At 40.6% G+C, this 26,006-nt stretch overlaps 2 protein-coding genes across 2 annotated transcripts in view; one reads left to right on the plus strand and one right to left on the minus strand.

Moving 5' to 3' along the window:
- WDR96 (WD repeat domain 96) overlaps positions 1–14,746 on the plus strand; it is a 92,363-nt gene extending 77,617 nt beyond the window's left edge. The window contains exons 33-39 of the mRNA XM_006880176.1: positions 1,323–1,536; positions 3,907–4,019; positions 4,749–4,908; positions 8,448–8,612; positions 12,572–12,652; positions 13,510–13,663; positions 14,580–14,746. Of these exons, the coding sequence (XP_006880238.1) occupies positions 1,323–1,536; positions 3,907–4,019; positions 4,749–4,908; positions 8,448–8,612; positions 12,572–12,652; positions 13,510–13,663; positions 14,580–14,746 (1,054 nt within the window). The remainder of the gene's footprint in view (positions 1–1,322; positions 1,537–3,906; positions 4,020–4,748; positions 4,909–8,447; positions 8,613–12,571; positions 12,653–13,509; positions 13,664–14,579) is intronic.
- Positions 14,747–20,634: 5,888 nt separating this feature from the next.
- Positions 20,635–25,013, minus strand: SFR1 (SWI5-dependent recombination repair 1). Its single transcript, XM_006879955.1, has 4 exons — positions 25,001–25,013; positions 24,151–24,272; positions 21,794–22,204; positions 20,635–20,826 (listed from the first exon to the last, which is right to left on the minus strand). Exons 1-4 carry the CDS (start codon positions 25,011–25,013, stop codon positions 20,635–20,637), a joined length of 738 nt encoding a protein of 245 aa, XP_006880017.1.
- Between the last annotated feature and the right edge of the window lie 993 nt (positions 25,014–26,006).

A 26,006-nucleotide genomic window follows, 5' to 3' on the forward strand; every position in this document is an offset into this window, starting at 1 on the left:
ACCAAGAACAAGAAAAGTTTGCAAATTGTCAGTATAAACATTAATTTTTTATTACAATGGTGTCTCTCTGGAGACTAAGGTGCGTCTGATACAGGCTATGGTCTTCGCAATCACTTGTTATGCATCAGAGAGTTGTACAATGACCAAGGAGGATAGAAGGAGAATTGATGCCTTTGAGCTGTGGTGCTGGAGAGGAGTATTGAATGTACCATGGACTGCCAGGAAAACAAACGGATTCATCGTAGAAAGGATTAAACCAGGCTGCTCCTTGGAGGCAAGGATTCTGGGGCTTCGTCTGACATACTTTGGACATGTTGTAAGGAGAGACAGGTCTTTAGAGAGGGACATCATGCTGGGTAGAGAAGAGGGACAGCGCAGGAGGGGAAGACCCTCTCTGAGGTGGATTGATTCAGTGACTGGGGTACTCGGGATGGGTGTGTCAGAAGCAATGAGATTGGCACAGGATAGAGCAGGTGTGAAATTACACATCATCTAGAAATTATGAAATTTCTTGGTTACAAAGATCCTTATAAACTCATTCATGACTAAGCTACAGATAAATCCTCTCACCTTTGAGGACCTCCAGGCAACCTAATAAATTGAGCCTAAAGCGTGTCTGATTTCTTGGTTCTCTGTTTTTAAAGGAGTACACTCTAAAGAGCCTAAGTCTTTATGCTTGCATGATCTAAAAAGAAGCAAGATCCTGTAAGGCCCTGGTGGAATGAGTCACATCCTAATTTCTGTCATGCCTGTGGCCCTGGTCACTTCCTTGTCTCAGAGTCTCACTCTCCTCATCTTTACACAAGGGTCACAAGACCCCATCTCACAGAGAGTGGCTCCTACAAATCTCTGTATCTTTCTGCTTTCCCTTCCCACAGTCCAGAAAAGTAAAGAAAGCTTTTTATTGTGATTTGAGCAAAAGCAATCTTTTAATGTAGGGGAAAAAAGAAGAGACATCTCTTCAGATTCCTAAAAATATGAACATATTATAAGCTACTCGCAAAAACAGAAAATAGGCCAGCAGAGAATGTACAAGACAGAGTCTCGGAACACTCACACTTCTCTTGAGTGTTTAATTGCCTGCTGAAAACACACAAGTTGAGATAAAACTACCAGGGCTGGCAGATGGGGAGTCCTTAGTGAAGTCAAGGCCATATCTGGGGATTTTGGAGACCAGGCCAAGGAGAATAGAGCAGGCTACATTTCCCTTTGGAATAATTCATCCACCAGCCCCTAGATGTCCTGCAGTTTGTTATAACTATGCTAACTGATGTTTTCTTGTGGGACTGTGAAAAGCTGATGGCCTTTATTGCTCATACCAGGTTTCAAAAAATGAAAATGCAGCAGGATACCACCAGTCTTGTCCCTTTTGGAGACCAACCAGGATCTGACAGATTGAATAAGGAAGCCTTTGCATATTTAATGAAAGCCATGGATGAGTTGGATAATATCAGTAACATGCCAGAAGGAATGGATGAGGCGATCTGGGAACATTTCTGCTTGACAAGACGAGCGAAAGTGGAAAATGAACAGAAAGTATACAATGATGTTTTCTGTTTTCTTTTCTGTAGTACAGTAACATCAAGTATGTAGTTTAAGCTGGTCAAGGTTTCCAGAAAAACTCTTTATTTAGGTTTTTCTTTGTTCACTTTTAGAAGATGTAATAGTGACAATGAAATGAAATATTAATGTGTGTGCTCTCTGCTTCTTTGCCTGCACTGTCTAATATGGCCACTAGCTTCTTGTGGTTATCTTGTGTACTTGAGGTAAACCTGGCCAGTTTTGAATGAGATATGCTGTAGGTGGGAAAAGAGAGCTCTGGTGGTGTAGTCCATAAGGAGTTACACTGTGAACCCAAAGGTGACACCTCTCTGGTGGTTCAAATCCACCAGCAGCTCCCGAGGAGAAAGATGGGTAGTCTCCTCTCATACAATTTACAGCTTCTAAAAACCTGGTGGAGGGTCAGCCAGGAGTCAGTTCCCATAAGGATGCATTTTATGGGTAGAAGAGACACACCAGATGTAGACAAATTGCTATGGGGAAAAAGGAATTAGAAAATATAAATTTTTAAAAATTTGTTACAAGTTGAAATGGTAGTATGTTGGCAATATTGTGGCTAAGTAAAATTAACACACTCTCAAACCTTAGCTTTGACAGAGTGTTAGATAAAATATATTGCTAAAATTAATTCCAACTTATTTCTTTTTACTTTTTATAATGTGATGGTGTTATGTGCTGTCTTGTCATAACAGACTCATAGCTGACCCTCCAACTTTTCAGAGACTATAAATCACACAGGAAGAAATTGCCCATCTTTCTCCTCTGGAGCAGCAGATGGATTCAAACCACCTGCCTTTGTGTTGGCAGCACAACTTCTTACCACTAAGCCACGAGAGCTCCCTTTCATAATGTGGCTACTTCACAAAGCACCTCTGTGAGTCCCATGTGCAGCATACATGTTATTTCTTGTGAACAGCACCATGGTAGATGTGGCCTTCTCCTTCTCTTCTCTACCCTCATCTCGAGTTGTACTCGTCTCCTTGCATAGATTAGGATGATATTTTAGCTCCTAGAACTGACTTTAGAATTTTGCTAAAATATTTTTTAAATACCAAAGGGCAAACATTTGTGAATATATTTAATTGGAAAAGAATCCTTTAATTTTTTTAGTATGATTTGTGTGAAAGTTTACAAAGCACATTGTATGTGTGTGTGTGTGTGTTTTCAGTTAACTGTTACTCTTGTTATGTGCCACCGAGTGGCCTGTGACTCATAGTGACCCTATGTACAACAGCTCTAAACCCTGCTCTATCCTGTGTCATTCTTACTGTCTCTGACACTCCTACCCCCATTACTCTAGTCTCTGAACCAATCCATTTCATTGGGGGTCTTCCTCTCCTGTGCTGTCTGTCCCTCCACCCTCCCAAGCATGGCGTCCCTCTCTAAGGACTGGTCCCTCCTTTCAACATGTCTAAAGTATGTCAGACGAAGCTTCAGAATCCTTGCCTTCAAGGAGCATCCTGGTGTAACCCTCTCCTGGACAAACCTGTTTATTCTCTTAGCAGTCCATGGTATATTCAATACTCTTCTCTAGTACCACAGCTAATTAGTCATGCATATTTTATTCCATAATGTTAATTAAAATACACGCAATGTTTTATTGTCCTTTTATTCCACATTATCCCTTTTTCCACCCATTCTAATAAGGTGTTTATTTTCTATCCATTTTGTATGCTCTTGCCCCCACTTCCCCATAACCAAAGTAGGTTGATTAATTTTGTACATAAATCTTTAAGAGTCCTTTCTTTTGTTGCATCTTGGTTCTCTCTTGCTCCCCTCCAAATTCCCTAAATTCTGTGCCACATGCTTCAGGCTGGCATGTGTTTGTTTAAGTATCTATGATTTTATACAAGCCTTTTGGCCTAGTGGTAAGGAACCGCACTGCGATCCCAAAGGTAAGCAGTTAGAGTCCACCAGCTGCTCTGTGAAGGATGGCAGTCTCCGCCTGTGTGGTTTGCTGCCTCTGCAAACCCCTTGGAGGGTCAGCTATGAGTCCATTCTGACTCAGTGGTGTACAACAGCAACAGTGATTTTATTATTTTACCTAATGTGATGGGGTCACAGTTTGAATAAGTTTGCGTAAGATATATGCGAAATTCTAGCTGCTTGCATGTTTTATTTTCATCAAGAAGCAAATGGAATACTCTTCAAATTCTTTCTGAAAGTACCATGTAAATTATAGGTATTTTCTATTCTCTAATATTGGAATTTAATTTTTCTTACTCTCTTAGAAATATGGGTGTTTTATTGGGGAGGGGAGCAATCCCACATAAAAGAAATAGATGTTTTCTGAAACTCCCTAAAACTCATTTTTATTTCTGAGACATTGTGGTTTGGTTTCTTCAGGTAAAACAGAAAGCAGCTGGCTTAGTGGAAATGCTGGCTTTTGTCCGGAAAAGAGTTGAGGAGGACGAAAAGGTGCAACAGAACATCGAAAAAGTGTTCCACGAACTCATCTTGTAATTTGAAACTTTCATTTAGTTCATCTACTCAATCTAAGCAAAGAGCTAAATTAGATTGTGTTTTCATGGAGTAGAATGCCTAAGAAAAGGTCTGACAGTGGTTTATAGCTGACCCAAACTTATATAGTTCATTAATGTCCAAAGAATACGAGATAAAGTCTGTCCATCCCTGCTTCTAAAGAGCATTCTGGCTGCTCTTTGTCTGAGGCAATTCATTATATGATAATTTTTTATGTCTAGGCTAAAGGAAAGAACATGAATTTCCTAGAAATGGATTTTTAAGTAGTATATAGATTAAACATTGTTAATACAGTGTCAGAAGTCAATAAATAATGTCAGAACTGTAATAGACTTGTTATTTGTTAACAGCTCTATTTTCCTCATTTAAAATTTCTTTTCCTTATAATTGAAATTATATTAACCTTTTCTTAATTCTAAAGTAAAATTTTATGAATGCTTTTCTGTCCACACGGAGTTTGGGTTGTTTTTTTTTAAAAAAAAATACCATTTTTAAAAAATAAAGCAAAAATATCAGCCCAAATGTAATTCCCTGTTGATAGGACAAATATTGTAGAAGCCACTGGGAAAACTCATCATTGGGAAAATGTTCTTCACCTTTATCTCCAGAATGTTTTCTTAAACTCTTTTGAAATTTATGTTCTCAAACAGTAGATGAAAATTGCAATATAAATATGTTCTATATACTTATTTTGGTTTCATTTTTAGATTACAGGAGGAGAAGATAGAATTCCAGTTAGACTTGACCATCCAACTTCTCCTTAAACAAGGACAAGTAGAACTGGAGAATTTCCAGCTAATTCTAGAATATTCTGATGCAATTCTCATCAACAAGAACATAATTGAAGACTTAAATTCTGTGATTCGGGTAACTATGCATTTTCAGAGAGAAAGTAACGTTTATCTGTTGTATCACATATTTTGCATTCTTTTTCCCTTTCCATGATAAATCACATTAAATCAGTGATTTCCATCTCTAACTGACCCAGCTTCTTATTATTATAGTTTTTTAGGAGCCTCAAAAGGGAACTCTGGTGAACTAGTGGTGAGAAACTGTGCTGCAACCCCGAAGGCATATGGTTCAAATCCACCAGTTGCTCTCCAAGAGAAGGACGGGCAGCCTTCTCCCACTTGATTAACTGCCTCTGAAAACCCACAGGAGGGTCAGCTATGGGTTGTTTCGAGCTCAAACAGAACAGCAACAATGTACAGTCAGCCATGGAAATCACCGAGCTAATGAAATCAAATGATCGTGGAAAGGGAAGAGAACTATATTAACTATAGAGTTAAATCTCATTTCTAATACATCATATGAATTGTCTAATGAATTTGCTTCATTTCTGACAAACATTTAATTTTATAAATTTCCCCCTAAGCATATTCTACAATTTTTTACTTTTTGTCTATATTTTCTCTCCCTTCAGATTCTTTTTTTATAATTGTATGGCTTTCTGTTGGATTACATATTTGGAAGCATGCTATTTAACTTCCAAATATTTCAATACAGTGTGCTCTTTGGGGCTTATGTATACATATGCCATATATTGTACTCTTACAAATACAGTTGTTGTTGTTGTTGTTATGTGCCATTGAGTTGCTTGCGACTCATAGCAACCCTACGTACAACAGCACTAAACTCTGCTCTGTCCTGTGCCAATCACACTGTCTCCAATACACCCATCCTGATTACCCCAGTCACTGAATCAATCCACCTCATAGAGGGTCTTCCCCTCCTGTGCTGTCCCTCCACCCTACCAAGCATGAGTCCCTCTCCAAGGACTGGTCCCTCCTTACAACATGCCCCAAGTATGTTAGACGGAGCCTCAGAATCCTTGCTTCCAAGGAGCCACCCGGTTTAACCCTCCCCAGGATGAATCTGTTTGTTTTCTTGGCAGTCCATGGTATTCTCAATACTCTTCTCCAGCACCACAGCTCAAAGGCATCAATTCTCCTTCTATCCTCCCTAGTCATTGTCCAACTCTCTGATGCATAACAAGTGATTGCAAAGACCACAGCCTGTATCAGATACACCTTAGTCTGCAGAGAGACACCATTGCTCTTCAGTACTTTGGAGAGGTCCCTAACAGCAGACTTTCCCATGGCAATACATCTTTTAATTTCTACATTATTGTAATTTTTTTCCTTTCTGTAGTGAATTCTCTTTTACAGTGATAAAAAAGTAAAGAGCAAAAAGTTTTTCCTTTTACCTTTATTTTCACCATTTTCTCTACCACTATTTCACTGTACAGACACAAGTCCATATACTGTTTGCTACAAGACCCTCCTTTAACATAACATCTGGAGTGTGGGTCTGCCAGTATTAAATTGTCTGGCTTTGGGTATTTTTCCCTTTTGTATTAATAACCTTTCTCACATCTCCATTTCTGTAAGAGATTTAGGTAAGGATTTTTATCTAGGTTAGCACCTCCTTTCTTCGCTCCTTTCTCCCTCCTTCCTCTCACTTCAAAGATATTCACTGCTTCCACCTTTGCTACTGCTTAAAAGTGTCTCATGTACTCGCCAAATATTTAGGATAGATTTTCCACCTGTCTTTCTGTTTCTGATTTCTAGTTTAATTCTACTATGCTCTGAGAGCATTTTTATGTATTGTGAATATTTGTTTTAAGATCCAGAGTATGGTGTCACAGGAAATGTTTCATGTGAGTTTGAGAAAAAATGTGTATTGAACTTGAACTTCCATAATACTTTTTATTCAAAAGGAGCAGGGAGTGATCAAGTCTGACTTCTTTCTCTTAACTCCACAAAGGGAAACTGTCCCCGTCAAAACATCCACAGCACCAAAATAAGAGCCACACAGAAAGACATGGCCCCCAACTCCACGGTACCCGCTTGTACCAATCACCGCGTCTGATATTTATTGTAAAAGTTTATTAGAGAAACTAGTTTGGTGTTTATTAGAGAAACAGGTGGTGGGTGGTGAGGGAAGGCAAAGGTTACCATCACACAGTGAAAGTCCCTAGGTTCAGTCCAGCACACAAACGCGAGAAGCCTCTGGTTTTCGAACTCATCCAGCAAGCCTCTTCTCATGAAGGTCTCAAGGCAGCTCTTCCTTCAGTCTCCAGAAGCAAACCCTTTACCTCTGGCTCCGTCTCCAGGGTTCAGACATGCTGCTCCTCACGGTGGTCCTTCCTCAGTTTATTTCGCTCTCTCTCTTGTGTTAGCTTCACAGCTATTGATGATGTTGAAGATGCTGATCAACTGCAATCTACGAGTCTGTGTCTAAAGTTGAGGAAGCTGGAGACCATGTAGGGGGTTGGGAAATGGGGGTCAGGGTAGGGTGAGGGAGTTAAGGCAATGGATAGAAAAGCCATTTGTTCAAAGTTCTAACACCACAGAACATGAAGTATGACCTTTCTTAAATTTCAGGTTCCTGTAAAACATCCCAGAGGAAAGGCTTATTATTCAGAAAGAAAGACTTAGGAGTGATGTATATCTAGAAAGTTACAAATGAATAATGGCTTGCTATCTATTGTTGTTGTCATGTTCCATCTAGTCACCTGTGGCTCATAGTAATCCTTTGTGCATTAGCTCTAAACTCTGCCTTATCCTGAGCCAATCTCATCATCTCCAACAGAGGTAATCCCATTTCTCCAGTCACTGAGTCCATCTATCTCATCCTGGGTCTTCCCCTCCTGCTCTGTCTCTCCACCCTTCCAAGCCTGATGTCCTTCTCCAAGGACCGGCTCCTCCAGGTCGCATGCCCCAAGTATGTGAGACGGAGCTACATAGAGGGAATTAAAGCCATAAGATGGTTTAAGTTTATTTAGGAAGCAAAAAGTCACAAGAAAAAGGAGAGGAAAAGGAGGTTGGGTCAGTGCCTGATATCCAACTCCAAAAAAAATCTAACCAAGAAAGAGCACCTCCTTACTGACATAAAAGGTCAACTTGGTCAACATTCACATGTATCTTTATTGTATTTACTGCCAGAGTGTTCTTTGGAGGCAAGAATGATGAGGCTTCGCCTTATTTCTTTCAGGCATGTTGCTAGGAGGGACATGATGCCTATAAGGGTGAAAGTCAGCAAAGGAGAGTAAGACCCTCAATCAGGTGGATTGACATGGTGACTGCTCCAGTGGGCTCTAGTGTGTCAGGAAGTGTGAAGATGGCACAGGACAGGACGGGGTTCAGATCTGCTGTTCAGAGCGTTGCTGTAATTGTACGAGCCTTGTTGGGAGCTAACAACAACATCATCATCTACTGTTTAATTGCTATCTTGCATTATAGTGACCAAGTTTTGCCCAATAATTGTTTTTTATTAGTATCTGCTCTGTGTTTTAAAAGAAGATCGAATTATGTCTAAGCATAGCATTCAGATTCGAATATTCCATAATTCTGAGTGAAGAACCCTATTATCTGAATATTGGAATATGTTGATATTTTTTTAAGACTCAAGGACAAAAGAAAGTTGCTAGCATGATGGAAAGTAAAAATGTCCACAAAGGAATATATCAGATCGAATGGGAACATAAGAAAATGGAGATGGAAATGGAAGATCTAAACCAGAAAGCATGGGATATTCAGATGCTATTTTTTTCAAGAGATCGTCAAAAGGTAAATTTCTACTACTCTACTATGCAGTTTATTATTTTTATTTTACTTTACTGTGGTAAGACATATATGATGAAAGTGTGCTATCTGTACCATTGTAGAGTGTATAATCTGTTACAGTAATTACATTCACCGTGTTGACAATGAACACATACCCAGCCATGCTGTCACTGGTGCATTTCAGAGCTAAACCAAAGGTCTGCTGGGGCTTCGGAGGTTTAAATCCACTAGGAGGAAAAGGGACAGTTCCGCCCTCATTGCCATTTACATCCTTTGAAACCTGATAGAGGGTTCCTATAAGTCTGAACTGACTTGATAGGAGGGAGTTGAATAGAAACACAAATTTAATATGTCGTAGTCAACGGCACATAACATATATCTTCATTCAGATCTCTCCTGAGCCCCAGATTACCACAAGTAAATTGTGTGTGTTTGCTTGTTCTAGATAGCTCATTCAAGTCAGGTAATACAATGGCTGTTCTCTTGTGTCCAACCCTCTTTACTCAGTATGTTTTAAAGATTCATCCATGTAACATCAGGAGCCCTGGTGGCCTAGTGGCAAAAAGCTGGGCCACAATCCCAAAGGCACTTGGTGCAAATCCACCAGCTGCTCTTCAGGAGATAAATGGGCTACCTCCTCCCGTGCAATTAACTGCCTCTGAAAACTCACCAGAGGGCCAGCTATGGGTTGGTTGCATCTTGATGGTACGCAAACCAAACAGCAACCACTGTGTAATAATAGCATGTTTCAAAACACAGTGAAGTTGTAGTTTAATATCTTTATAACTTATTACTATTCCACTCTATTTATATACACGGTTTCTTTACCTGTTAATCTGTTGATGGATGTGTAGGTTGTTCTATATTTCATTTATTTAAATAATATTTAATAAGAAGTCACTGAAGGCCAAGCTTATTCTTTCTCTCTTTCATTGATGTGAACCAGAACTAACTCATAGCTGAAGCTCCTTAGGTTTCCAAAGCTTTAAATTGCACAGGAGAAGATCCATCCACAGATCCACCGCTGGATGTGAATGACCTGGAAGGTGCAGGCTTTGGCTTAGCAGTGCTAATTCCTACAGACTGTAAGCCCAGAGCTCCCTCCAGTCTAGGCCAATAGTGTGTCATAAAGCATCTGTGGATTAATCTTCCGGGAGTTTGCATGTTACCTCCAGCATTCCATTACCTATTCAGCAGGTTAGTTATATCTTGTTGGACAAAGACTTCTGATTGTCAAATACCCTGGCCTCTTTCCTGTTATCACTGTCCTCCAATTATCTGCAGAATTTGACCATCTGCTTATCCTTTCTCAAAAAAGAATCCATTCTCATGGAGTCTGGTGATACAAACCTTGGACAATCAAGCTGCTTGGGGTTTTCAGATGGGACAAAGAAAGGGAAACAAAACAAAATAGAAAAGAATGACAGAAAACACTGAAAAAAAAAACCACAACAGGATTAGGCAGTAAAATAGACAAACTAAAACTGAGAGGGGTACAAAATGAAGGAGAATCAGAATGGAAAGGCGAAAAAAGAAAAATACAGGGAAATGAGAAGAGACTGGCAATGGAAAGGGGAAAAGCTAGAGAGGCGAGAAAGTGGGAAATACAAGATGTTAAAAGGGGGGAGGAGGAGCCACAAGGACAAAATATAAAATAAACGAGCAAACAAAACTCTGAAATGCTTTGGGAAATGAGATAAAAAAGAAGAGGTATGATCAAGGGAGGTGGGCTGGACACCCGATAGCTGTTCTTGTCCCTGCTGGGGTTCTTGGCATCAAGGTGTTGGGTCTGGGACAGTGTCTGCCAGTCCAGCAGAATGTTAGGGTTAGATTCCCAATGAGGTCACAGTTTCTGCTCATCTGAGAAGTGGATGAGGCCCCACGATGTGAGCTGTCCCATCAGTAGCAGCACTGCTGGCCTCAGAGGAGCCATGTGAGTCCACCTGCTAGGGACAGTGTGTCTTTCAGTCCAGGGGATGAGTGAAGGTGCTGCATCAGAGATGGCTAGGATGTAGAGATAGTCACTGCCAACCTGGCATTCCCTGGGATGGTGTACCCCATAGAGGGTGCACTGTTACCAATGTGGCCATGGGATATGCCGGCAAGGGTGCCCAGTAAGAGACAAGGGTTCCAGAGTTAGTGTCCTTACTAATTCAGGGGTTTAGGGCACTGTCCACAGGCTCCCTGTGTAGTCCCTGGATGTAGAGCTGTGTGTGTGCCCCTTGTATCAGACACACAGTGACACAGGCTTGGCCTCAGGTGGAGCTGAGATAGGCCTGGGAATGCTGTCACGTCACCTGGTGGAGCGGGGAGTAGGGGCAGACTCTTCCCTGTACTTCTTCCTGTGCCTTCAAATTGCAGTGCATCTTCTTACCACTTGTTGTGTACTGTAGAGTTGGAATCACCCATAACTGATGCTCTGGTGGGTTTTCAGAGGCAGTTAATCACACGGAGGAGATGGCCCATGAGTGTCCTGCAGTAGAGCTGGTGGCCTCTAACCACATTCCTTCAGGGCTGCTGTGCCACTTGACACTAGGCCACCAGAGCGCCTGCTCAAAGGACCACTAGGACACTAGTAATCATTAAAATACAAGGGAGTGGCGAGCTCTGGTGGCCTAGTGGCAAGAAGCTGCAACTGCAAGTTCAGAGGTGCACAGTTCAAATCCACCAGATGCTCTGCTCGAGAAGGAGGAACAATGTCCTCCTGTACCAGTCAGATCTGATTTGACGGTACACACAAAAAATAATGAAATAAAAAAAATATATAAGGGAGTGTATCAACGGCTCCACTCTGGATGCTGGTTTCTCGAAAGTTTTGGGTTGTGTTTGATTTGTGATGTGGGGTTTTTTTTCCCCCTCCACAAGAGGGTGTCAGTTTGTCTTTGGCCCCTTTTGGCCAACAAGAACCCAAGGGCAGAGGTTTTAAAACTCTGTAGGGCCCGAGGGCCACAGGCCTGAGGTCCAAATGTTAATTTTAGAATGAACATTCTTTAAGTGGTACAGCAGGCATTTGCTTATTTGCTGCACTGAATAACTTGGAGTTGCTGTGATGCTGAATACTGTGCCATAGTTGTGGTAATACATGATGGGTAACATGATGGGACAGCATTTGGTGGAGCTTCCAGACTGATTAAGGTTTGGAAGCAGAAGTGGCATCCGCTTCCTAAAACAGATGCCTCTGGAAATTCTATAAAGTCTATAATTATACAGAAATGATTTAATTATAGAACAGAGTTCAGGTCTTTTGTTCATAGGGTCACTATGAGTCATATTCAACTTGACGACACATTCTTCTACTTTGTACATCACTCTTCATCAGTTTGCTGTACTGAGATAATCTGAGTTTGCTGTGATGCTGAGCCTTGTACCACTGGGGTATTAAATACCATAATGATCTCCCAATGTGGACAGAGTTTGGTGGAGCTCCCACTTGTAAAACAGGTTTGGAAGCAGGAGTGGCATCCACTTCCTAAACCACAGACCTATGGAAACTCTGTTAACTTGGAGAAATGATGATAGTTACGGAAAGGCATTAGTTCTTTTGTTTATAGAATCACTATAAGTCGTACTCTACTTGACTGCAATCAACAACACAACAATATCAATGGTTAAATACAAGTAAATACTTTGGCACAAAAGTAAAATCCGTTTTATTTAATTGATTTACATACAATAGTTTTCACATTAACTTGTGTTTCATTCATGTGCATTTTTTGTTCCACTCACTCCACCCACCAGATTCTGCACACCCTTTCCACCCTCAGACCCCCACCCCCTTCCCTTCCCTCTTTGGAAATCCATACACATTTTATTGATTATTCTGAAGTCCAATCAGTTAGGTTATATGGAAAAATAGTTCTTTCTTATGAAAATATCTTTCAAAACTGACACAATTTAAAAAATAGCAGTTACAAATGGGGGGGAAGTCCTTAAATATTTTGTGATTATCTTTTCTCCCAAAGTTCCTAAATGAACCGCACTATGAGACCATGATAGCTATTCAAATTGGAATAATGGAGCAAACTATTGCTGTTTTGGAAAAGGTGAGTCTCCAATATGTTGATCATTATAATCCTTACAGTTGTGAATTATTTGAGCAAAGCAATAATGTTCCAAGTCATGAATCAGTCTGGATCGAGTTTTTACAGCCATACTAACCATACTAGTGGTATAGACTAAGATACTTAAGTTAATATTAGAATTAACCCTTTGAAAGACATGTAAGGGTGTTTTCTCCTATTTTACATTGTGATTTATGTAGTAGAAATGCTGATAGTCTTCCCTGGTTATTTTTTGCTCTATTATAACTTCTTAACAAATGTTTCTTTTTTATGGTATAGTATATGTGAGATGAAAATAAAGTAAAAAAAAAGGCGATTTTTATAAATAACCTATACAAGGGTGTACTAGAGTCTTTTTCTACAATGAAATATTAACATTCTATCAAGAAATAATTTGTGAGTTAATTGTGTGCAGGTATTATGCCAAGTACTAAGAATATGATGGTAAAATATAGATCTGTTTATCACACAGTCAATACCCTTATTAAATTCCAGCAAATCCTCACTGTATCTTGCCTTCCCTCAGTCTCTACTCTCTTCCCATTCCTGTCAACCCTCCACAATTGTTTCTATGTTGAAAAGTTTCCTTGGCTTCCCGTAGTCAACCAATCATGCATATCTTGTTTCATATCATTAATTACAATATACACAGTGTCTGATCGCCCATGCATCCCTCATTGCCCTTCACTTCACTGATTCCAATGAAATGCTTGTTATCTGTCCATTTATCTTATATTTTACTGATTATTTATTTGAATTTTAAGAATATCATCTTTATAAAACCCAATACTTTTTAAAAAATTATTTTTGTGGACTCTCTTGGGAAACAAAAATTCCAGACTCACAAGAAAAATGTGGACAACTGCAAAAAACTACTCAAAAAACTGGGAAGATACAGCAACCTGAAAGATGTGGCAAATTACCATCTAAGCTGCAGTTTACGAGAAGAGTTGGTGGCTATCTCAGAGAGAAGAGACATTTGTAATGCAATTGGTAAGGTCTCTCCCCCTCCCCAACTTGCTGTCATTGCGGTGCTAGCTCAGAGGTCACACCTCTCTGTTGGCTCAGATCTACCAGCAGCTTCAAGGGGGAAAGATGGGCAGCTTCCACCTATGCAGTTTATGACCTTGAAAACCAATGGAGGCTTAGTGATTAGTCAGTTGTGGCTTGAGAACAATGAATTTTGAGATTTCATTTAAAATGATCAGTATTCTTGAAATCTATAATTATCAAGATTTCCACAAATTATAGCTGATCCACTTCAAAAAACATTACTTCTTTATTTGAAGACAGATGCTGTTGTTGTTATGTGCCTTCAAGTCACTTGCGACTCATAGTGACCCTATGTAAAAAAAGCCCTAAACCCTGCTCTATCCTGTGTCAGCCTCACTGTGTCCAACACACTGACTCCCACCACCCCAATCACAGAATCAATCCATCTCATCGAAGGTCTTCCTCTCCTGCGCCCTCCCTCCACTCTCCCAAACATAACGTCCCTCTCCAAGGACTGGTCCCTCCTTGCACCATGCCCAAAGTATGTCAGACCGCTTCAGAATCCTTTTCCTCCAAGGAGTAGCCGGGCTTCACCCTCTCCAGGATAAACTTGTTTGTTCTCCTAGCGGTCCATGGTATATTCAATACTCTTCTCCAGCACCACAGCTCAAAGGCATCAATTCTCTATCATCCCTAGTCACTACTTTCTGACATATAGCACATAATTGCAAAGGCTACGGCCTGGATCAGGTGCACCTTAATCTCCAGCTCAACGTGGTTGCTCTTCAGTACTCTTGAGAGGTCCCTGAGAGCTGACTTTGCCAATGCAATTTGTCTCTTGATTTCCTGGCTGCTGATACCAAAAGTGGAGACAGATAAAATCCATTAATGTCTTACTTTCTCATTTTTGCAACAGGATCTAAACTGACTTGTGAACAGATCGCCAGAGAAAAATATGATAACATGATGCAACAACAAAAATTAACAAATATTTCAAAACAACAAGCTGAGCAAATTTTGATTCTGCAGGCCGAAGTTGAAAGACTAAGGATGAAAACCTTTCCTGCTCTTATTCATCTATAAAAATATTGGCCAAATAATTTTCAAAATCACTTCATTTGGTTAAAATGGGGTTGGTTTTTTTCTTTTGTACTTGGAAAATTAAGTAGATTCACTCTTCTTAGTTGCATATTTTAAAATAGCAAATGATTTTGTTTTAGCTCTAAACATTACAAAGTTTTCGCCCTGTATAAATAAATAAGAAAACTACAAATTCTTGGGTTTTTATTCAAGTACAAACAAGATTTTTAACTCTGAAAGTTTCAAGATCTCGTTTATTGGCCTCCCCATCTCTCCATCCAAGGAGGGAGGTCTGTCCCTTTAGGGGTGTAACTTTCTTTTTTTTAAAATTTTATTTTGTGTGTGTGTACTGTCAAATCAGATCTGACTGGTACAGGAGGAGATTGCTCCTCCTTCTCCGGCAGAGCATCTGGTGGATTCGAACCATGTACCTCTGGGATTGCAGTGCAGCTTCTTGCCACTAGGCCACCAGAGCTCCCTGGGGTGTAACTTTCTAATACATCTATCTTTACTTCCTACCTTCAAAACAAAGATCTGATTTACTCATTTAATTGTAACTTGATCAAAGATATTTTCAGTCATAGAAAGTCTTAAAAAAATTCTTAACTACATCTACCATTTCAAATGTTATGAAATTTTAATGAAAATGAAATTATAGGTTATTTTAAACCTTTATCTTTTTCTACGTTTATTCCCTAAGTTTTCATCAATAAGAATTTACTCTAAAATTAGAAATAAATTGCTAGAACATTTAAGATTATTTTCTTTATCAATTGAAAAGGTAAGTTGTTTATTTTCACCAAATCCTACATCATTTGTAAATTACACCATTATTTTGAAAACATTATTTTATACATAATTTATATATAATAAATATGTAACATTGAAAGTATGTTGTTGTTGTTGTTGTTGTGATGCATCATCAAGTCACCTAGGATCCAGTGATCCTACGCATAATAGCTCTAAACTCTGCTCATCCTAAGGCAATCAATCTTACTAACCCCAACACACCGACTGCCATTATCCCAGTTAGTGTGTCATAATATGTAATATTAAAACCCTCCATTTTTTGTACCTTATAGGTTATAGTATTCGGGGTGGGGGGAAGGTTCTTTCTCTTTTCCATCACCTGTGTGACTTTATTCATTTTGATGGAGGTAGTGAGGGAATGAGAAGAAACTGTTTAGAAGATAAACAGCTTTGCCTCTTCGACAGCCTGTGGGCTGTTGCATTCCAAGGCGATTCAAGTATTGAGGTCACTGACCACAATCTCCAAGTGATGTCAACATCTCACTGTTTTATAATTTATGCACTAAATATTACATCTAACCCACAATACCATAACCAAGATACATTGGCATCAATCAAGCCAGACTTCATAAAATCTTCGGGGGGGAGGGGGGCGGATGTCTCCAGATGGTACCATAATTGATTACTGATCAGCATGAATATACCAGGGATGGCCAGAAGAAAAATCAAATTCATCCTGGAGAGGGTGAAACCAGGCTGCTCTTTGGGGGCAGGGATTCCGAAGCTCCATCTGAAATATTTTGGGCATGTTGTAAGGAGGGACCAGTCCTTGGAGAGGAACATTATGCTTGGGAGGGTGGAGGGACAGCGCAGGAGGGGAAGACCCTGGATGAGATGGATTGACTGACTCGGGTAATGAGGGTAGGTGTGTCAGAGACCATAAGGTTGTCTCAGTATAGAGCAGGGTTCAGAGCTGTTGTACATGGGGTTGCCATGAGTCGCAAGCGACTTGATGGCACATAACAACATTAGGTGAGAATAGTGGATGATGAGGACCATCACCAAATAATAGCCTTCCTTAGTACTATGGGCACTTTGTCTGTTAGTAACATTCCCTTCAAAATTATTAGAGGGGGATTATGTTAAGCAGGGGACCATTCTGCAGGGCACTGTAGGGGGGTGCACAAATTCTTTATACTTAAGAAGTCTGTCCTTTTGCTTTGAGTCAACCACATGTTTAATGAGCTTGATTCCCCCACCTCCACCCCTTTCATCTCCTGGGGCTCCATTTGCCATCAGCAGCGCCACACTGGGTAATGCTCCAACATGCCTAGGTTTACCACCCAAATCACCTGTATGATTTCCATTCCTTAGTGGCCACCCTGAGCGACTCTGGAAGTCCTCATGGCCTGAATGCCTCAGCTTTGAGACGTGGAGTCAGGTTAGCAGGAGGCTCTCTTCCCATCACCAGCTTATCTTCTGGGCTGGGGGCTCCACAGTGGGTACTACATGGTTGTCCACCAGCCGGTCAGCACAACCCCTGCAGCACCACTTCCCCTGCCACATCTAGTCTGTCCGGCTGAGGAGTAACTAGTGATGGAAGTGGGTTGGTACGCATCAAAATGCCACACTTCCCAGACGAATCCGTCTATGCCATTCCAAGTCAGGGATGGCCATGAGGCCTGGTGTGGTTATAAGAGGTGGCTCACAGGAGAAACCAAATGCAACAGCTGTGTCTAGAAGGTTGAGATCTGAAGGAGAGGAAAATATATTTTGTCCACCAGAGAAACACAGCCAGTGTGTGTATTATGTGCTGTCGAATTGCTTGTGACTCATAACAATCCTATGCACAAGAGCGCTGAAACCTCTCTCCTGTGCCAACCTTACTGTCTGACACTAGGTGAAGAGAACTTGAAGCACTTAATGCAGAAGACCAAAGACAGCCGCTTTCATTGTGGATTACATCTCACCATCAAGTAAACAAAAGTCCTCACCAATAGGCAACATAATGTTGAAAAGGTTGAAGTTGCCAAGGATTTCATTTTAGTTGGATTGACAATACTCACGTGGTACCAGCACTCAAGAGAGCAAAAGATGTGTTAAAGTGAGAAAATCTGCTTTTGTGGACCTCATTAAAGTGCCAGAGAGCACGGATGTCAGTTTAAAGACTAAGGTGCATCTGACCCAAGTCACTGAATCAATCCATCTCATCAAGGGTCTTCCTCTCTTGCACTGTCCTTCCACTCTCACAAACAAGATGTCCCTCTCTAAGGACTGGTCTCTCCTTGCACCATGCCCAAAGTATGTCAGATGAAGCTTCAAAATCCTTGCCTCCAAAGAACAGCCTTGTTTCACCCTCACCAGTACAAACCTGTTTGTTCTGGTGGTCCATGGTATATTCAATACTCTTCTCAAGCACCATAGCTCATAGGTATCAATTCTCTGCCATCCCTAGCCATTGTCCAGCTTTCTGATGCATAGCAAGTCATTGCAAAGACTATGACCCAGATTGGGTGCACCTTAGTCTCCAGACTGACATCATTGGTCTTCAATATGTATATAGACATAAAAAGGTTTAAAAAATTGGGAGTTTTTGATTGTGAGGTTCAGCAAGCCTGAGATCTGTAGAGAAGTCTAATAGGCTGGTAGTTTAGGCTGCTAGTGGGTGCTGCACATTTGAAGTATAATATTGTCTTCTCTGGGAAAACTTAGTTTTTGCACTCTAAGGCCTTGCACCTGATTGGACCACTTCCTTTACTAAAAATTAACTAATCACACGTACAACATTCCTTCAGAGAAATGCCTAGTTTTAGGTGCCAGAATTGAGTGACCCTAATGATCAAGAGATCTGTACTTTGTTTTATCCTGTGCCATCCTGTCTTGCTCAAGTCCATCAGTAACTGTGTCAATCCAGCTGACAGCTTTTTCTCTTGTTGACCCTCTTACCTTTCACAACACATCTTTTTCCAAAGGCTGACCCACTCCCTCATGACTACATGTTAGACAAAGTTTTGCTATCTTTCCCTCTGGGGAACACTCCAGGAACACTTCCTCCAAGACAGATTCCTTTGTTCTTTTAGCAGTCTATGGCATATTCAGTACTTTTCACCAACACAATTCTTTGGTCTTCATTAACTGTCCAACTTTCAGATATGTAAGAAACAACTGAAACATCGGGGCTTGGGTCAGATGCACCTTAGTCTTTAAACTGACATCCATGCTCTCTGGCACTTTAATGAGGTCCACAAAAGCAGTTTTTCTCACTTTAACACATCTTTTGCTCTCTTGAGTGCTGGTACCACATGAGTATTGTCAATCCAAATAAAATTAAATCCTTGGCAACTTCAACCTTTTCAACATTATGTTGCCTATTGGTGAGGACTTTTGTTTACTTGATGGTGAGATGTAATCCACAATGAAAGCGGCTGTCTTTGGTCTTCTGCATTAAGTGCTTCAAGTTCTCTCCATTCACTGTAAGCAGGATTGCCATCTGCATAACTCAGGTTGTTGAGTCCCTCTAATCCTGGTACCACATTCTTCTTCATGTAGTCTAACTTCTTAAACTACTCTGCATACAGAGTGAGTAGGTCTGGAGAAAGGAAACACCCTGATGTAAGGATACAACTCTAGATTTGTGTTTGATAGTGATACAAAATGTAACACGAGAGTTCAAAAGCCACATTAAACTCACCATCAAAGGAATTAGCTGAAAGGGGAATACACTTGGAGGTGGGAGGTCTCAGGATGTGAACTACTTACCAGCTGGTTGTTGTTACGAGCCACCAAGTTGGCTCTGATGCATAAACTGTTTACCACAGAACACTGGCCGATCTGGCACTGTCCTCACAACAGCTGTTGAGCTGGAGCCGCTGTGGCAGCCAGTGTCCACTCACCTCACTGTCTGCCCCTCTCCACTTTACCATGATGCATTTGTCCAAACACTGACCTTTCTGATAATGAGTCCAAAGTATGTGAGATGAAGTCTGGCTGCCCTCACTTGTAGGGAACTCTGGCTGCAATTCTTCTTGTTTGGTTTTTTGGCAGTCCATGGCCAAGAGGCTTCGCCAGCATTGTCATTCAGGGGAGTGCTTCTATTTCTTTTAAAAGCATTTTTTTTCCTAAATGAAACTGTTTTAGATCTTAGAATACAATGGTAGGAATCCAGAAAGATGTCACAAAAGATTAGAAACTAGGATTAGGAAAAGTCACTGATCCAAAAGGATTCTCTCCATCCACCATCCGAGTCGTTTTTTTATTGGTAAGCACATACACTATCCTTAAGTATACTAACTTTACAAAAACTTACATACAACAGTTTCATCCACACAGAGACAGGTTGTCTGTTTTGGAGCTTAATTCCAAATTCTCAGCTCAAGCTGCACCTCCACATACGACCAGGACAGCAGTTAACTGTACAACACAGCAGCCAGAAACCCAGACTGTGGACGGGGTGTGCTTCTGGCTAAGGAGCTGAGAACTGAGTAGACAAAGTGCGATTATTTTCCAGTTAAAGCTAGGAGGGTAGAGATGCAAGTCTGTATATACCATGATGCTTTGATGTAGGAGATGGCACGTGTATTTCTTAAGAATTAGATGGTCATTTTGCTAAATGAAATTCCAGAAACAAATTTAAAGAGACAGCCAGGGGAGAGTATCATTTTGGACCCTTGAGCTTAATTATCAGCTCAACCACACAGATGGGGAGTATGTGGAGAATGGAAATGGGATCACAAACTGAGGAAAGAGTGGCACTTTGAGGACAGCATCTTAAGACTAGTTTAGGGTTAGATGTTTACCAACTTGAACCATTTTTTAATATTTAAAATAAAATACCTGGCTACAATAAAGTTAGCAATTTATGAAAACTGCTTCCAAAACTTGCCCAATCAATTTTTAAACATAATTTGAGTTCGGGGGTTTTTTCACATTTTTTAAATGTCAAGTTTTCTTTTGCATATTCATACAAAACATAACATTTCTATTTTATAACTTGGTTGATATGTTTGTAATAGAGCGCTTTAAATTACTGATATTCATAATATTTCCTTTTGCCTGCTAATGGTTTATACCTTCCATTTAAAATATATAAACATCTTTTCATTAAGTTGGAACTCTCAAAGAGAGATCTGAAAACAAATGAGTTAAACATCTGTAAATTCTTCTTCACTTCTCTTATAGTGTAGCAACTTATCATCTAACCCATAGTAGTCTATCAGGTCAGTGAGGCTTAATTTCTTATTTTCTTCAGACAGTGCTGACTGCAACTCATAGAGCACCAGCTGGCTACAGTGTCTCCACTTCTTTATCAGCGACTGTAACCGAGAGAGGTCGTTCTGAAACAGAAAGACAAAACCTGTGTATGTAAATGTATGTCAGTCAATTACTACGCAATCACTTTTACTTAACAGAGGTTGCTGTATCCGTTACAATGAGTTTAAAGACTAACATGTGGGACTGGACAGAAAAGCAGAAGGTTCTCAAGTAGAATAATTACAATGACCCTTTGAATTCTTAAGTTGATGTATCTGGTTCACATTCTGGGTCACCAGGAGAATTTAAGTGATGAAATAGGACATCATCAAGGGACTGAAACAATCCAAGTTTGAAAAAAAAATTTTTTAGATTACAGCTATAATTTGCAAGTATTTTCAATTTTATGATTTTCATATTTTAATAATTCAAAATGTTAAAATACTCAAATGATCACATTTAGGGGAAAAAACCCTACAAATTCAAGACCACAAAGGAGATATAATCATTTTCTCCACATTGCTGGGAAGACAAGTTACTGTACATGCAGAATTATCCATGAAAGTGAAGACTACCTTCTTCCTACTACACAAGTTCTATTCCACTCCATTTATGTGAAATTGAAATGTAAAATCTAAGACATGTATGTTTTCTTAAAACAGAATACCTGGAACGTTTTAATTATTTCAGGGGAGACTTAAAAACACCCCTCACTGTTCTCTGTGGGCTATTTTTAACTTTTCATTCACTGTTGGCTGTCGTTTCTCTCCTGCTGATGCTTTCGTCAAAGATTTGATGCTTCTATAGGCTTGGAAGTGGAGAATAACGCTTCCTCTAACTATTGAACAAAAGTCATGTAGTCAAATTTAGCTGGGACTTTGGAAATTTAAATACTGCCTCTTCTACTCTAAATCTCTGACTATATTTTAATTATTTGAAGCCAATTATCTGGAGTCCTGGCTTACAAAATGGTATTCAAAATGAACTTTTCTATACTTTCCTGTTTATCATAAAATAAAATATATACAGTAGTTCTGAAATTCTTCTCACCTTTGATCTATACATTTTGACTAGTTTTAGCCTGCGAAGAAGGTCTTCTTTCTCCTCAATCTGCTTCACCAATTTTGATTTTTCTTCCAGTAGTTCTTGTTTGAGAAGATTCTCATTGACGGAATCATTTTGGAAAGCACTGTATGATCCAGTTCCAAGTGATTCAGATTCACATAGACTAATATTCTCAGAGCTATTTTTCAAATATGTAGTTTCTTCAAAGTCACTGTCTGTGTGTTTAAAAGTTTCTTGAGATCCCAAAGAGTTTTCTTCTGTTGAAGATACTGGTTTTTCTGAAGGAATCTGATCACTCTCTTCATTGTCTACTTTAAGACGTTTTACCACACTGTAACAGGAACTGAATGATGCTCTTGTTTTCCTTAATCTTTCTCGAAGTGTTGCACTCATTGGCTTAAAAAAAAAAAGAAAAAAAGGCACAAAATGTTTAAACCCTTATCCAAGAAAAACACTCTTGATGATAATAAACTACTAGAAATACTTTGCATTTCTAGAATGGTTTTGTTCGCCATCAAGTCTTCTTTCAACTTGCCTCTCATTGCTTTCTAATGGGATCCAACTAATAGCTGACCCTTCAGGTTTCTGAGGCTGTAAATGGCACCAAAGTTTGCCTGTCTTTCTGGAGGGGTAGGGGAGGGAGCAGAAAACCCACAGAGTTTCCAAAGCTGTAAATCTTTATGAGCACAGACTGTCCCATCCAGTAGGTGTGCTAGTGAGTAAACTGCCCATCTTGGTTACACCATCAGGGCCCTTTACTTCTATGGTACTTATACTTATGGAAGCTCTGGTAGCCTAGAGGTAAGAAGCTGCACTGCAACTCCAAAGGCATTTGGTTCAAATCTACTAGCTACTCTGTGGGCAAGAAGGATGGACAACTATTTCTGAAAACCCACTGGAGGGTCAGCTATGGGTTGGTACCTACTCTATGGTTGTTGCTGCTGTTATTGTTGTTAAGTGCCGTCGAGTTGTAGGCGACTCACAGTGACCCTATGAAGGAAAGTCCTTAACACTTGCGTGACTTTCATCCTCGCTCCAGGTTTATAGGGTTTCTGGAGGCAAGCTATTACGGAAGTGAATGTCACTCCTGCTTCCAAGCTTGTTTTAATCGGGGAGCTCCACCAAACACTGTCTGCCATGGGTAACCAGTAATGCATTTGATACATCATTGTCACAGTGTTCAGCTTCAGAGCAACCACAAGTTACCTCTGTACAGCAAATGGACACACCAGGGCTATAAGACCTAGAAGGATGTTTGATCAAAAACAATGAAAAAGAGGCCTGAGGGCCATGGATTAGAGTCACCCAACTTCATCTTTGTAGCATTGCTTTCTGTCCACTGGGCCAACTGATCACTCTCTACTCTATGGTCCATAACAATATACCAATACTCTTTGCCATTAAGTTGGAACCAAGTTGAAGCACTTGAACCTCCAAAGCACTTTTGGAAATTGCCCTAGATCATCACCCATTCTCCTATGGCTTCAAACCAGCCAAGAAGTGCCACCTTTGGGTCAGCAGCACCACTCCCTGTGGGCTACACCACTAGGGCTCACTTCTATGGTTATTGTTGTTGTGTGCTGTCAAGCAGTAGCTGACCCCTGGCAGGTTTTCAGAGGCAGTTAACTAAACTGGATAAGACTGGCTATCCTCCCTCGAGCAGCTGGAGGATTCTAACCATGGGCCTTCAGGACTGCAGTGCATCTTCTTGCCACTAGGCCAGAGAGCTCACGTTTATGGTGGACATTACAAAACGGCTTTCTGTCTCCATGCCCCTATAAGTAATCATCACAAAAAGGTTTACATTCCCAAATGCTCCATTAGTTTCACTTTTCATTTTAAAAAGATGAGTATTTTTAAACGATGTTGAGATGCTTATTCTAGCAATCACAAACATTTGTTGAGCAACCTGACATCATCAGAGGTGCTTCAGTTACCGATTACCTTGCCACCACAACATGATAAACACCCTGAACATATTCAAATATCCTGAATTTGGAGCACTGCTCTAATAAATAACTCAGGGAGTTCTGGTGGCAAGAAGCTGCGTTGCAATCCTGAAGGCACGCAGTTTGAATCCACCAGATGAGAAGCAATCTCCTCCTGTGCCAGTTGGATCTGATTCGAGGGTACACAACAAGCAAAGGGGGAAAAAATAATTTTATATACACTTTCAAGATGAGAATTGGGGAGGGGGTGTCAAATATGTCCTCTTAAAAAAGAAAGCTCCAATTTTTTAATAAAGTTGATTTTCTTACTAATGCTATACATTTAGTTAATCCCACCACTACCATAACACTTATGAGCTAAGTGGACCCACTGAAGAACTGAGACTCTCATACTTGTTTTTTTGAACTGTTTGTTTGGGGAGATGGAGGAAACACACAGGCCTGCGGGGTGCTGGGGGAAATCACAGCTGAGTCCGTGGAACTTTCCATCTTGGAAATTAAATCCTGACTTCTCTCTGAAAAAAAACAGAATAAAATACATACACAAAACCACAAAACAAAAATTAACCAATCCCTCTACAGAGTCCTCAAAGATTTTTTTTTCCCCTTACATTAACACCTAAAAGTAAGCCAGCAACTTCCTCTCATTTGGCATAGCTGTGTTTAGTTCTTGCTCTTTTCTGCAGTAATTTTCAGTCCACGTTCTCACATGTAACGGGATCTCATTTGAAGTAGACTGGGTGGTTGGGTTTGTTTTGTTTTTTTATCTATTACACTAGCTTTAAAAACTGCCACTTCGGAAGAAAAGAGTAACTGTGGACAGCCGAGCATGCTTCAGTTTAGTTATGACAGTTCTATAATGAAAGGAAATACAACTGAGACCTCGGCTCCCAAACACAATCAGACCGGACTGAACCCGCAGAGCTATGTGACTGGACTCAATGACCATCCAGAACTGGGCACAGGGAACATAAGAGGAGCTCATTTTACGCATGTTGTGCAGAGTTCAAGTAACAAAAAGAGCCCGGGGAGGAGAATGGATTATCTGTTTTCTCAAAGCCAAGACACCAACTCCATCAAAATCAATAGCGGGCAGAGTCTTCTTCCCCCATAACAGAAAACCCACGTTAGACCTCCAGGGATCCCCGGTCTTGAGGGATAGTTGAAAGCCTCCTGGACTACGCAAAAAAAGAGCTTAAAATTCTTCACGGGGACAGACCATCAGGAAACTCAAATAGATTACCTCCCTCCGCCATTCTCATGGGCAGAAAAACGCCCAAACTCGGCCGTAAACCGCCCCGCTCCAGGGGCGGGGCCTAGGGGAGGCGGGAGAAACATGCGATTGGCCAAAATGATTGACCATCCCAGATAGGCGGCACTGAACGAGCCCATTGAAGGAGAGCGGAAGGGATGGGCCACGCGAGAGGCGGGAGAGACGTGTGATTGGTGCGATTGAGTGACGCACCCCGCTGTGCTCCGCCCAGCGCCCGAAAGCGACGAGACTGCGTGCACGCATGGCAGTGCGACTCTGCGTGGGCGGGGCGGGGCGGGCGCAAAAGGAACCACTAGCCAATCCGTGAGGAGTCTGTTCTCCCTTTGCAGACTTCCCTTCCCTTTCTGTCCCTTGTTTTTGTTTTCTGTTTCCTGTGAGGCAGTGATTGGTGGTGTTGGAGTGCTGCTGTCAGTTCCCTCTGCTCCGTATTCCTCTGGCTCCCCTTAGTCTGTTTTGTTTTGAATATAGCTAGTGCCCTTCCTCGTTCTTGAAGGAAACAAAAGCTACGTAAATTCACATTTTCGAAACTATTCAAATAGAGACCACGAGACAGCTTTGGGCGAAATTTATTAGAAATTTATCCAAGAGACCTGGCGGATTCAGTTGAGTTACTTCTGACCTGTTTTGATTATTGACGCAAACTTAATGGTCTATTTTTTTCAAGTTTAGATTCTTTAGATTGACGCTGTTACATGTTGTTGAGTTGGGAAATGACCAGTGGGTCTTCAGAGACAGTAAAGCACACGGGAAGGCATTGCCAAGACAAAATTTGCTGTGATTCCATGCAGGAAACAGAAAAATCACTAAGATTCTGTTGGTCCAAAATTCAGATGTCAAAGACAAATCATTTCCTTTCCTTAAAACGAGTCCCTATGAATGAGAACTCAAATGATAGTGGGAAAAGAAAAAAAAAAGATAGTGGGTCTGATTATTGTTACTTCCCCACTCCCTTCATTTCCTGTGTTGGAATGTTCTG

This window comes from Elephantulus edwardii, unplaced genomic scaffold, assembly GCF_000299155.1.
Source record: "Elephantulus edwardii isolate Elephantulus edwardi_28Jun2011 unplaced genomic scaffold, EleEdw1.0 scaffold00006, whole genome shotgun sequence".
NCBI lineage: Eukaryota > Metazoa > Chordata > Mammalia > Macroscelidea > Macroscelididae > Elephantulus > Elephantulus edwardii.

Bases quoted from the DNA above. Each gene is read 5' to 3' on its own strand.
- SFR1 (XM_006879955.1), bottom strand. The intron at 22,205-24,150 runs GTATGAGAGTCT...TTTTTTTTTAAG, and splicing joins CAAACAGTTCAAAAAAACAA to CCAATGAGTGCAACACTTCG. The intron at 20,827-21,793 runs GTGAGAAGAATT...TTTCTGTTTCAG, and splicing joins TCAAAATGTATAGATCAAAG to AACGACCTCTCTCGGTTACA.